The sequence below is a fragment of the Nesoenas mayeri genome (genome assembly GCF_963082525.1).
Source record: "Nesoenas mayeri genome assembly, chromosome: 5".
In the NCBI taxonomy this organism is placed as follows: domain Eukaryota; kingdom Metazoa; phylum Chordata; class Aves; order Columbiformes; family Columbidae; genus Nesoenas; species Nesoenas mayeri.
In genome coordinates this window covers 1099786-1112793 of record NC_137548.1, presented here as the reverse complement: position 1 = coordinate 1112793, position 13008 = coordinate 1099786, and the positions used below count along the sequence as shown (strand labels likewise).

The following is a 13008-nucleotide window of genomic DNA, read 5'->3' as shown; positions in this document are numbered from 1 at the left end:
AGGCTTTAAATAGGTTTTGTGTTACTCAGTTACAACATACAAAACAGTAACTAGAGTCAGTGTCTGCCAGCTTAGAGTTAAGTGGCAAACAAAGTGGATTTATGTGGTACTTGTGATGAACAGACACACAGGTGTCACGAACTCCAGGCCTCCCGGTTCCACAAGGCTCTGCCCTCCACAAAACTGATTTGATGCTTAACCTGGCAGCTCCTGCTGAGCAGCAGGAGCAGAGCGCAGCGGTGCCCCGCTGCACAGGCTCCGGGGGAGCCGGGGCTCCCTGGGGCTGCTGCCGCCGAGAGCCCTGGGACACGGCAAGGAGAGGAAAATCAAACCTCCTCCTGTGAACACAAACCAACCCATCGTCTTTGTAGGAAAAAACAAACCCAGCCAGTCCTCACTCACTCCTGGCTGTCCAGATACCCTGCGCTGGGCCAGCACAGATGTTCGTATTGCCACAAATTAATTGGATTTTAAACTGACGGAGGGGGGGTAGAATCTCAAAAAATACTGTGTGTTTGGGGGCTCTCTTATTGCAGCCAGAACACTATCAAATCTGGTACAAATGCTTGTGCCAGCTGTGGCCACACTTAGCGACCACTTTGTCTGATGTGCCAATTTAAATGCACATCAAAGTTTTGCTCAGTTAATAGAACAAGACAATGGAGATACTGGTCATGTCTTTTATTCCTCTCAATGTGTTCAAAATAGAGTCTCAGAGAGCAAAAGAAAGGCTTCCTTTTCAATATGTTGAATTGTTTCCTGTTTGATTTCTATTTACATTCCTCTATATTTGTTTGTAACATTTCCTCAGTGGCTGGAAGTGCCAGCCAGTCTTAACAAAGCCAACAAATCAATGGAAAACAATCGGAGGGGTTTAAAACGGAGCTGAGCAGAAGGCCCGGGCAGGCGTTCCAGAGCAGCTTGTGTTCTGCCCTCACCACCCCCCAAGATTTTCATATGACCAAATTAAAACAATTTTCATCTTTGACAGGATTTTATGACAAATCAAAGAAGTTTCTGCAATTTAATTGCTTTTGCCAGTTACAGAAATTGTTTTAATGCTTCGGCACAACAAACGTCAAATAGCTATTTGAAGCAGTTAAATCCTCTCACCAGAAAATACTCGTTTGTACATACTTTATATTTTCAAAGCATTTGCTCTATCTTATGTCTCTTTCCATAGGCAATCTTCACCTAAACACTCCTGCGACTCAGCTACTAGTGGTATGTTATAGATACACTGTTACTGCAATATAGAAATAAGGTGTTTATCTGAGTGTGCTGGTGTCCTCACTGCAGCAATGTGTTCAGTGTTGTTACATGTAACTGTGAATTCCAATATAGTATTTATTTTGAGTTCTATTAGATGGCTTCTGCTGCCGGCAAAGAACCAATTCATCTCGTTTGAAGATACACTTTATGGCAACAGAAAGTTGTACCAGGTTCTGTAAATGGCCCCACAGCAGGGGCACAAAGAATTGTGGTTTCACTGCCCCACAGTGAAGTTTCCTTCATGGTTACACAGTGAATGCCAAGGAAACATCACTATTACTCACATACATTATGGAGGAAGTTTGGAAACATCATGTCAAGCTTCATTATGTAACTCCTGTTAGCAGAATATTTTATTATCCACCTGTGGCTCTACTTTGTAAGCCATTAATTAATGGATTTCCATTTTCAATTTGAAGTTATCTGATTTACACTACTCAAAGGAAATAACAAAACAGAATTGACCCATATTTTTGGAAGATTCAATGATGAAGCCTTAAGAGATGAATGTTGTCCTGCATACTGTGTATTTTTCAAACAAGCATTAGTGCCTCAAGTTTATTCCAGCTCTTGTGATACTCAGGGCCTTGCTTACTGTACGTACACCAATCTAAACACCATTTGCCCAGCATTGTCACGTTGCGCTGTTTTACACTGTCCTTCATTTTCACTGAAATGTTGTCGTATTTACCGTTTGTCGACATTAAAGATGATGATTTTACTGTGCAGATACACCTGGCTCTCGTTTCTCTAACAGACACGAGTCCTCTTGCTGTCTTTATTTGAATGGGAACAGCAGAAGCCACAAGTTGCTATTACGATTTTAAACAAGCCGCTTCAGCCCCAAATTTGAAATGGTCACTCCAAGACCCAAAAAACTTCAATAACTTCCAAAAAACCCACAGTGCTTTCAGAAGCAAACTGTAGAGAACATGCCTATCGGAGTTCTCTCCTAAATCATGTGGCTGGTCAGAACACACTTCACGACTGAGACCAAAGAGAACACAACCCATACTTCACCCCCAGAGTTGTTGGGAGTTGTCTCTCCGTAAAGCAGCAGCAATACAAATGCAAATACCAGATCAAAGAAAGGAAACAGAAACCACTGAAGCCACAACGTAGTCAAAGTTTGTCTCTACTCCTCAATTACACCAGATTAGCCTAACCTGTGCTTATTTCAGCTAAAATCTCAGGTGGAACGACTCAGATTAAACCCCAGCACTCCATAGGAGCATTCAGAGGCACCTGTAGTAATGCAAACCTATCTTTAAATTTCTTGCTAGCTAATCAGTTAACTTCTTCATTTACACACACTCCCAGGTCACAGGTTTGAATACAGCTGATCTAATTCAATCTAGGAAATAAATTAATAAGTTCACTGGAGCAATGGTCGTCACGTAAACTACACCAAAATCATTAAGCTTTAACCAAAAACACACTCTGAGGCCAACAATCAGTACTAACTTAATCCTAATTTTTTTATGCCTCTTCCCCAAAAAAATAGTATACATTTTTAATTTTCACAGTGGTAGCTGATGTAACACTATTGTCTACTAGACCATGAAGTCAGTGTCGACTGGCTAACAGTTCTGGTTCCTGCTCACCTGTCCTATACATGAACATTACCTATTGGTAAAAAAGAAGTGGGGGGGGAAACACCAAAAACCCCTCCAAAAACCCAAACCACACATACCAAGCACCTTCCCCCTGAAAATAAAAACACCAAACAAACATACTAAAAACTCAAGGAGAACTAATTACATTTACAGATGACTTAAAGCTCTAAAGAATATTCTTAATCAGAGAAAATGTCTCCCTCAATACACAGTTTTCATAAGGCTGACAATAACCCGGCCAACACGAGCATGGCCTTTCTCAGCACCTTAACACCACTAAATTCAGCCACATTCAGGACCCCTGAGTTTAGGCCTCCCCAAAGAGGACGAGGAAACTAATTCAATTTTCAATGTTCCATCAGAGCTTTGGAAGTTTTTGCGAAGTGGCAGCTATCACTGGTGCAAAGTGAAACAGCAGCTGCTCAAGTTGAAACCATGCTTTCTCATTTTCCTCATACCCAAAGGCAAAGTTCACTGCATAGGAAATTGGTACCTTTACAAGTTATTGCTACTTTAGAAAGAGATGTAAAAAAGAAGGGAAATGACACGGTTAGTGGTACTGTCCGTTTACCAATAAGGAAAGGCAGCGACTCACCCGGATGTAGGTGTTCTGGATTTCTGTCAGCTCTTCACCGAGTGGAACAACAATCTTTTCCACTAGTCGCTCATGAGAATAGGGCTGGATCTCCGGAGAGTCTTCAGTGCACAGCTCGATCTGCGCAATGAGCAAGTTGGAAATCACTTGCTGCACAGCCTGTGGGAGAAGCCACAAAAAAAACCATGTTGACTCCAACAATGTAAGTCAGTTTCGCATAAAAGTGACCATTTCCATGGTTTAGCAGTCTTGGAATGTAATTCTAAGGAAAACGTACCTACTACTTATAGATGAAAAATAAAAGAGTTTCCATTTAAAGTTGTCAAGTGGTACAGGAAGAGCCAGAATGCTAAGTTTCTGGATGCAAAAAGCATGCGGGGCACAAGGCTGCAGTGATGGAGCTCTGCCCTTGGCTTTGGGGGCCCCATGAAGCACCTGATGAGAAGTAACCTGGGCCAGGAGCTTAAACTGGATTTAGTGCATTTGCCATCAACTGAAAACTCAGCCTTACCCAACAGACTACACCAAACAGAACACGAAAGCCATTCTCCATTGGGAGGACATCCTTTTCTGTTCAAGTGGGTTTGTATTCCCCAGACAACAGGGTATTATTTCCTTTTAGAAAGGTCAGGAAATAAATATTGATAATGTTTATAGCATGAAAAAGACAAACCCTCAGCAACTTACAGATTGTAAAGAGATTCAGTTTTTATGTGGAATTCTAACAGATTTCAGTATCCCACACGGTGTTCACGCTGTATCAAATGGCATTAAGATAGCTGCTACAGAAACTTCAGCACTGCGGCCATGCCAGCAGCTTTGACTCACCTTCGTGTCGCTGCCCGGCGTGGCACTCAGGGCCAAGACCCGAAACTGATTTGTGTATTTGATTAGTTCCCTCACAACCTAAGGACAGGAAAGTTTCCATTAATAATAGCCTTAAAGGAGATTATTTGCCATGAAAATATGCAGTAAGTAGGAAAAGCTTAAACAAAATATTCTAAAAGGAGTATATCTCAATTCAAATGGGAGCCAGGAAGTGTTCAGTTTATAGCCATTTTATCCAGGAACACTTAATCTTGATTAAGTATATTAAACCAGTCCCATTCAGCAGAACAACCTTGGTAAATTATCTTAATTTAACAACAAGATTAACAGCACACTAACTCCAGCAGCTTGCCAAAACAGAAGTTTGAAGAACCACTCCAAAGAAAGTAAATAATGGATGAACGGTCCCATGCAATCTGAAGAGAAGTTAGATGACAAGCACAACACCAACCAGCGGCCAGTTGAGTCTCACTTGAAAACGTTGCATTAGCAACTGGGGAAGTGGCTGAATATCCCTCAGCCCTCGCAGGTTCTCATTCTACAGCCCTCCCTAGGGCCCAACTGGGACACATGCGACAGCTACTGAACACTCCAGCAACAACCCAACTGCCTCCCTGCTCCATTTTCCCCCAGAGCAAACACTGTGCGTTCCAACCATCTTGTGCTGCACAGGGAAGGCAAAAAAATGACGAAAATTACTAATTATATACATAAAATCTACAGAGAATAAGTAAATGGAGACTAACAAGGAATTCCACCCGTGCTGACAGTTGTACTGACTCATGTGAAGCTTTAGCTAGAACAGAGAACAAACCTGCCAGCTTCACCACCCTGGGGCTGACACCGGGGACAGAAGAGACTTTGCTCAACTATAGCCAAAGCAAAAGCCACTAAACAGAAATCTTGGCTAGTAAGCAACGAGGCAACTCCAGAGACATCCTATCAGTTTCTCCAGGGTATAAAGCTGTAATGTTCTTTCAGGTCACATCCTGATAGGAGATTAAGCCGAGATAACACACCAAACTCTTTGCTAATCGAGACAAAACCCAATTTCAAAAAGAAATCGTGAACTTATTTAACTAATATAAAGAACTTGACAAAAAAGCCCACATTTTTTTTGTGATAAAAATACCTCCCCCCATTGAAGAGTGACTCCAACAGAGCACACACAGCACAGCACACCCGTGAATACAAACACTGCTGAAAGAAACAACATCCTGACTTTTTTTAATTGCCCCAGTCAAAAAAACATTTTGAAACAAAAATGAAAATTGTATTCAGACATTAAAAAGCTTCCCACCCCACCACACCAAGTTTTAATCCAGGTTTTACTTAAAACCAGGGCACCGACAATGTGAAGAATGGTCTGGTCTCTCTCACACAAAGCTAAGGACATAAGGGACAATTTCCCTGCAGCAATGACAACAGTGACACTCCATGGAGATCCTGGATGTGATTTTAGGGGCAGATTCTCGTGACTGTGAGACAGGCATGAGGTGACTGCTGCATTACCTGACAGTAGGCGTGATTTCCAAGAGCTTTGTGGGCTTCATCGATAACCAGACATTTAATCTCTGCAGCAGGACATGTCCCACGACACAGATCATTCACCATTATCTGAGGCGTAAGGAAAAAGACTCTCTTGGTAGCCCACAGTTCCTTCCGACTGAGGGCTTGGGTTCCCCCTGAAAATTAAAGAAATAACATTAGCAAACCGTTCTGCTGCTAACAAGCCAAACCCAGAGAGCGAAAGCAAAGGCAGACAGGGCTGGCAGATGGTCACGTTGGCTTTGGGAAACAGGTGGCTTTCAAAATAGCGCACACCTTTGTGCTAGTCCCATTTGCAGGGGAAGAAGAAAAAAAGCGGATGCAATGACTATGAAGATTTTTTTGCATTAAACTAGCAAACCCATAGAATCATAGAATGTCCTGAGTTGGGACCCACAAGGATCACGGAGTCCAACTCCTGTCCCTGCACAGGACAACCCCACAGTTCACACCATAAACCCAGAACTGTGGAAAACAATGTTAGAAAGATGAAGATGACCGCAGCCTCCTGCAGCCCTACACCCCATCCACACCTCTGACAATGGTTTGCACTTGAAAACACCTTATGGATTCAGTCATTAAGGCTATTACTTCAGTAAGCAATGGACTACAGATCATGAGGTTTGTAGGAACTTAAAAAAAAAAGGTAATTATTCTTTGGCTTAGGTTTCATACAGAGTATACAAGGAGCGGCTGCAGTCCCTGGGTTTGCTCAGCTGGAGCAGAGCAGACTGAGGGCACAGCTCATGGGCTGCAGGTGCCTCAGCAGGAGGGGCAGGGTGAGCTCTGCTCTGTGACAGAGCCCAGGGAACGGCAGCAGATGTGCCAGGGAGGGTCAGTGGGACATGAGGAAAAGGTTCTTCCCCAGAGGTGCTGGACACTGAACCCAGGGAGGGGTCACGGCCCCAACCTGACAGTGTTCAACAAGAGACCGGACAACACGGTGTGACCTGTGGGGTGTCCTGTGCAGGGACAGGAGCTGGACTGCGATGATCCCTGTGGGTCCCCCCAGCTCAGGACTTTCTGTGATTTTACAGCTCTGTGTGGAAACCCCAAAGCCCTGTGAACCCCAGAGAACGCATCCCAGTGCCCCACCTCCCTCACACCGGTGACCTGGGCTTTTAACTATCGCAAAGATCTCACATTAACACCTTTGAAATCTGCTTGTCCTAAAAACCAGAGTTCTGTTTGTTTCCTTTTTCCTCCACTACGTCTTCTCAGGCCGCTGCCCTTTCAGAGCAGCAGCTCCTCCGAGGCCACCCCGACCCGTACCTGTCATCTCGGCCATGTGCCGGCCCGGGATGCCCATGACCCGGGCACACGCCTCCATCTGCTGGGCCACCAGCGGCTTGGTCGGGGCGAGGAACAGCACCTTGCCGGAGGGGAACCAGCGGTAGAAATTATACATGACGACGGCGGCCACGAAGGTTTTCCCCAGCCCGGTGGGCAGGCAGACCAGCGTGTTTCCCAGCAGGGCGGCGCGGGCCATGCGCTCCTGGTAACCGCGCACCGGGTAGTTGGTGGGGTAGATCCAAATGGAGCCCGCGGCCTCACAGAAACCCGGCGCTGTGTCCGCCGCGGCCGCCGCCAACAGCAGCTCATCGTCTGCCACCTCCTCTTTCTCCTTTTCCGGAGCGTTTGGGGCCGGCAGCCGCCAGGCCTGGGGCAGGGTGCTCTGCCGCCCGCCGCTCATCGCCCCTCAAGCGGCCGCGCCGCGAGCCCGCCCGGCGCTCTGAGGGGGCGCGCGCCGCCCGCCATTTTCTCCCAGCGCCGCCGCTTCAAATCCCCGCGGGCGCCGGGAGGAGGGAGGTGGGAGAAGGGGTCGCTCCGCCCTGCTCCGCAGGGCGGAGCGACCCCTTCTCCCACCTCCCTCCTCCCGGCGCCCGCCGGGTAGCTTGGGCGGTGCGAAAGGAGGAGGAGGAGGTGGCGGCGGGCGGGAAGATGGCGGCGGCGGCGTGTCCGGCGCAGCCCTGGAGCGCGGAGGAGCTGCGGAGCGAGGCGCTGCCCAAGAAGGACATCATTAAGTTCCTGCAGGAACACGCGGCGCAGCCGGTGAGTGTCCATCCATCTATCCATCCATCTGTGCGTGTGTCTGTGTGTGTGTGAGCGCTCACCGGCGTGTCCCGCAGTTCCTGGCCGAGCACAAGCTGCTGGGGCAAGTGAAGAACGTGGCGAAGACGGCGAACAAGGAGCAGCTGATCGCGGCCTACACGCAGCTGTTCCGGAGCAAGGTGAGGGGCGCGGGGGACCGGGCGGGGGGCACCGGGCGGGCGGCTCACCCGGCACTGCCCTGTCCCCATCCCCGCAGCGCTTCAAGGGCTCGGACGGCGAGGAGAAGGCGGCGGAGAAGGCGAAGCCCGCAAAGGCGGAGGAGAGCAAGGGGAAGGCGGCCAAGAGCGAGGAGGCCGCGGAGGAGGTGGGTGCACAGCCCGCCCGGGTGGTGGGTGCAAGGGGGCTGAGCAGTGTAGGGGAAAGGGAGCTGGGGGTGCTGGGGACAGCAGGGTGACCATGAGCCAGCACTGGGCCCTTGTGGCCAGGAAGCCAATGGGACCTGGGGTGGGTTAGAAGGGGGTGGTCAGTAGGTCAGAGAGGTTCTCCTGCCCCTCTGCTCTGCCCCGGGGAGACCACACCTGGAATCTTGTGTCCAGCTGTGGCCCCTCAGTTCCAGCAGGACAGGGAACTGCTGCAGAGAGTCCAGCGCAGCCACCAAGATGCTGCAGGGAGTGGAGCATCTCCCGTGTGAGGAAAGGCTGAGGGAGCTGGGGCTCTGGAGCTGGACAAGAGGACACTGAGGGGGGACTCATTCCTGGGGATCAATATGGAAAGGGGCAGTGTCAGGAGGATGGAGCCAGGCTCTGCTGGTGACAACCAGGGACAGGACAAGGGGCAATGGGTGCAAACTGGAACACAGGAGGTTCCACTTGAATGTCAGAAGAAACTTGTTGGTGTGAGGGTGTCAGAGCCTGGCCCAGGCTGCCCAGGGGGGTTGTGGAGTCTCCTTCTGTGCAGACATTCCAACCCGCCTGGACACCTTCCTGTGTAACCTCATCTGGGTGTTCCTGCTCCATGGGGGGATTGCACTGGATGAGCTTTCCAGGGCCCTTCAACCCCTGACATCCTGGGATTCTGTGATTCTCTAACACTGCGCATGTTCATTTAGTTCTGCAAACTAAGTGGTTGTTCTGTTGTGTGTGTGGTTGGTGTGGGACTGGTCAATGCAGCAGTCACAACTCTGTTTTTATAAACCTAGGGGCCACCAAAGTACACAAAATCAATTTTGAAGAAGGGCGATAAAACCAACTTTCCAAAGAAAGGAGACACTGTTCATTGCTGGTACACAGGAAAACTACAGGATGGAACAGTCTTCGACACCAATGTTCAAACAAGTAAGGTCGTTTGGCTTTAGCTGCAAACGCACACGGGACATTAGCTATGATCATTAATCAGCCTTGGGCAGCGTTCGCTTTTGGAAGATGCGCATGGCAGGAGTCCTGACAGACTGCTCTGGCCTTTGTGTGCTGAGCTGAGCGTGGTGGCCCCGCAGCCGCCCCGGAGCCCCATTTTCCATGAGCAGATGCAGGGCAGTATTTTAGGCCTGGCTGGTGTTAAGTTACGCAGCTGCATCCTGCCAGAGCTCACGTTTGGCGTTCTCCGGGCTGTAGATCACGTGGAATGCGGGGATTTAATCCGTGCTGAAACTGCTTTGGAGGAACGACAGTTCCCGCTTAGGGAGGTTCCCTTATCTGTGCAGTCTGATCCCGCACAGTGGAGTCAGCTTCTCCAGACACGTCTTGGTGTGCTCCTGTAATAAACCCGGAAACGTGGAGGCACTGGAACAAGAGTGAGTTCAAGTAGTCTGCTGTACTGCAGCCACTGCGGAGAAGTGTGCTGGGATTTTTGGTGACAGTGTCTCAATCAAAAGATTCAGGTCTATGAAATTCTGAAACGCTGGAAGCACTTTTGCAGTAGTGATGTCCAGCGCCAGGAGGAACAGCAGGGCTGCCGCTGGAATACTCTGTGATTCATTGTGCTTACTGTGTTATGTTGCACATTCCTTGTTGACTTTTTTCTCACTAACATGTTTATGACTTGTACCATCAACTTTAATAATTCAGAAATGAGTCTTTCAGGTTCACTGGATCAGTGTCTGAAGGCTGCTCATCAACTTGAGCTCTTGGTGCAACTTGAACATTTAATTATGTTTTTAGTGCCCAGCACTAAATTTTCCCCTAAAAATCTGACAGTGGGCTAAAAATAATACAGTAAGAACAGGTGTTTACATAAAGCATTACCGTAACAGTATTTTGGATAGGAGTACGGTGTATGCTGGTGTGATGTTAAAACAAATGAACATAAAACTGTCTTTCAGGTGCAAAGAAGAAAAAAGCAGCCAAACCCTTCAGTTTCAAAGTTGGCGTAGGAAAAGTCATCAGAGGTGTAAGTAAAGCATGTACAGCTCCCTCAGAACCCAAAACGCTTTCATTCTGCAGGGTGTATAACCCGGGTGCAAATGTTGAGCTGCTGTCCTTGTTTGTTGTGGGGTTGCAAAGGGAAATTGAAAGCGTTTCTATCCGCAGGATGTAATATTTATGATTTACAGATGCGTTCCTCTGTCTGCTGTGTCATTCCTCTCATCAAGCGGTGTGTGGAGCAGCTCTGTGTTCCTTGGGACATCACAGCCTTTTGCTTCTGTGTAGTGCTTTGTGCTACAGACAGGGTGACGGGGCTCCCAGGGCTCCGTCCGTCTCTGTGCATTCAGGGGGCTTCTGTCTGTCAGAAGATCAGTTTCTCTCAGCAGCTTTTTGGTATTTGTGCCTCATCGTGCGCCGTTCAGTTGATCCTGGCTCTGAGCTGGATGCTGAAGCTCTGGCTGCTGCTGTGACCGCCGTGAGCTGCAGTTTGCTGCTGTAACTGGCGCTCTGTGCGGCAGCGAGCGCTGCGGCGCGCCGGCGGGAGCTGCAGGAGGGATGGAAAGCCCTGGGTGGAGGAATCGAGCGTCTGCTCCCCCAGCTGCTCCCTCACATCTGGAAGCCACAGCCCTGGTGTGTTGGGCACAGGCAGCAGCTGAAATTGCTGCCTGTCTGCGCGAGATAACACAGGGAGGAGCTGGTGCTTACCTGACTTTAACAAACTAACCAAGCCCAATCCAGCATCATCTTTCAGGCTGCTGCTGTGCAGGAAAAAGGCCTTTATGGGTGACTGGACTGGAACTGAGACGGGGGATGATGTCCATGGGCTGGGGCCAGTACTGCAGAAGCAGCAGTCGCCTGGTGCTCGTGTGGTGCCAGATACGCTCTTGGAGCAGTTATAGGCGTGAGCAGCAGCTGTTTGCGGAGTGTTGATACAGCGCTGAACTGAACGTGGCTTTGGGAGTCTGGAAGAGGGACAGGCACTGAAATACAGTCAGTCTTTAAATCAGCCTTAAATAAATGCTAATCCAGTGGCACAGCAGAGACAGCCCCCTGTTCTGTGTGGCCGTCTGCTGCAAACTGCCTTCCCAAAGTGGTTACGCTCAAACCAGCACGTTACTTTATCAGTTCACTGACATCTTCACAGAGTTAACTCTCAAATCTGCGCAGTGAACAGGGCGCAGGCTGACAAGGGAGCTGCGATATGAGCTGAGGGCAGCATTTCCGCAGGTCAGAAGGTGAAACCACCACCCAGTGGGCGAGCGTGCTGGGGAGGGATGCACTACCGCGCGGTGTTCCTTGCAATACATTAGAAAAGCCCTTTTTCTTATTTTCATTTTGTCTTTCAGTGGGATGAAGCGCTCTTAACAATGAGTAAAGGAGAGAAGGCTCAACTGGAAATTGAACCGGAGTGGGCGTACGGCAAGAAAGGGCAGCCCGATGCCAAGTATCCTTCCCCGCTCAGTTGCTCGTTCAGTAACTTGGAAATGCTTGGTGGAATAAAGGGCTTTAAGAACAGGGATATAAGAGGGGGAGCATCAGCTTGTTACTCATAGCAGGCTTAGAATGTTAACAAATATAAAAAAATATCCATTAATTGATGGATGTGATTGCCTGTTCGTTTTGGAGAAAAGCTCCCGCAGGGAGTCCCCTGGAGGAGAGCATGCCGTTTGTTCTGTGCCTGCTTTGTCCTCCAGCTGCAGCAGCAGGGACGGGGATGCTGCCCAGTATGGCAGGGACCATTGTTGTTTCATGCCCAAATCCTTAGTCATGATAATTTCAAAGACTGTCCAGGAATTCTCTCAGTGGGACAGCAGGACAGAGGAAGCTCGTCCCAGGAGGACACCAGTGCCTGTGTCCCAGAATGGGGCAGTTCATCTCCAGATGATCTCAATAAAGGGGGCGTGTGGAACTGGTGCTGAATGCGTCAGCACAAGTCACGTTAGAGAGCAGCTGTGGGTCCGCACTAAATCCAGGATGTTAAAATGGATCGGTGAAATATAAAACTGACACATGGGGAACAGGTGGTAAATCACTTAACATGGGTTTGTGTGTTAATGGGTTGTTTTTTTTTTTTTTAAAGCTTCCTTAATGTGTTCAAACAGGATTCCACCAAATGCAAAACTTTTATTTGAAGTGGAACTGGTGGATATCGAATGAAGTTTCCTTTGCTGCTGGGAATCCATTTATGATCAAGAAAGCTTCTGAGAATGCAGTTTTGCTCTTGTGACTTGAGGATTCAGTTACAACTGTGGCCTTGTACTGAAATGAAGTTTGCTTTCCCTCCCCCAACTGCTGTACAGTACCGTACCACTAAAGCAAACCTAGTTTATAATGCAAGTGACTTCACTCGTGTGTGTATCTGACCACCTTAAACCTCCTTTGTCCTGCTGCGGGAGGAGCCGCACTGACCTGAGCGCAGAGTTCAAGCGCAGAGCCCTGTGGGGTGGCTGGGGCTGCTCTTGTTATCCCTGCCCTGCCCAGGGGCCTCTTCCTGAGCAGAATCCACTGTGATACCTCGTGTGAGGCTTCAGCTTCGTGTTCTGGTTGTTAGAACAGCACTCACCCAGAAATTTAACCTAAAGTATTAGAAGAGGCATTGCCTTAAGTTAGGGGGAAAAAACCCACTAGATGTCTCCTTTCAAGGTGTTCATAGCCATGTCAGCTGTGTTGCCCACCCCTCGTTCTGGAAGCGTTGCAGAGGTTTCTGTGCCGCAGCCACGGGTGTTGGAACAGAACA

The 13008-nt window shown here is 48.6% G+C and overlaps 2 protein-coding genes across 2 annotated transcripts in view; one reads left to right on the top strand and one right to left on the bottom strand.

Moving 5' to 3' along the window:
* Positions 1-7578, bottom strand: part of FANCM (FA complementation group M) — a gene marked incomplete at its 3' end in the record, with an annotated part of 62687 nt that extends 55109 nt beyond the window's left edge. Inside the window, exons 1-4 of the mRNA XM_080344574.1 lie at positions 7132-7578; positions 5824-5996; positions 4312-4389; positions 3484-3642 (exon numbers count right to left, since the gene is read on the bottom strand). Coding sequence (XP_080200700.1) covers positions 3484-3642; positions 4312-4389; positions 5824-5996; positions 7132-7552 — 831 coding nt within the window. The 5' untranslated portion in view covers positions 7553-7578. The remainder of the gene's footprint in view (positions 1-3483; positions 3643-4311; positions 4390-5823; positions 5997-7131) is intronic.
* Positions 7579-7764: 186 nt separating this feature from the next.
* FKBP3 (FKBP prolyl isomerase 3) lies at positions 7765-12955 on the top strand. The gene is made up of 7 exons (XM_080344784.1): positions 7765-7911; positions 7989-8090; positions 8168-8275; positions 9110-9245; positions 10229-10296; positions 11618-11715; positions 12374-12955. The coding sequence occupies exons 1-7, from the start codon at positions 7801-7803 to the stop codon at positions 12426-12428; spliced, it is 678 nt and encodes a 225-aa protein (XP_080200910.1). The 5' UTR covers positions 7765-7800; the 3' UTR covers positions 12429-12955.
* Positions 12956-13008: the final 53 nt, after the last annotated feature.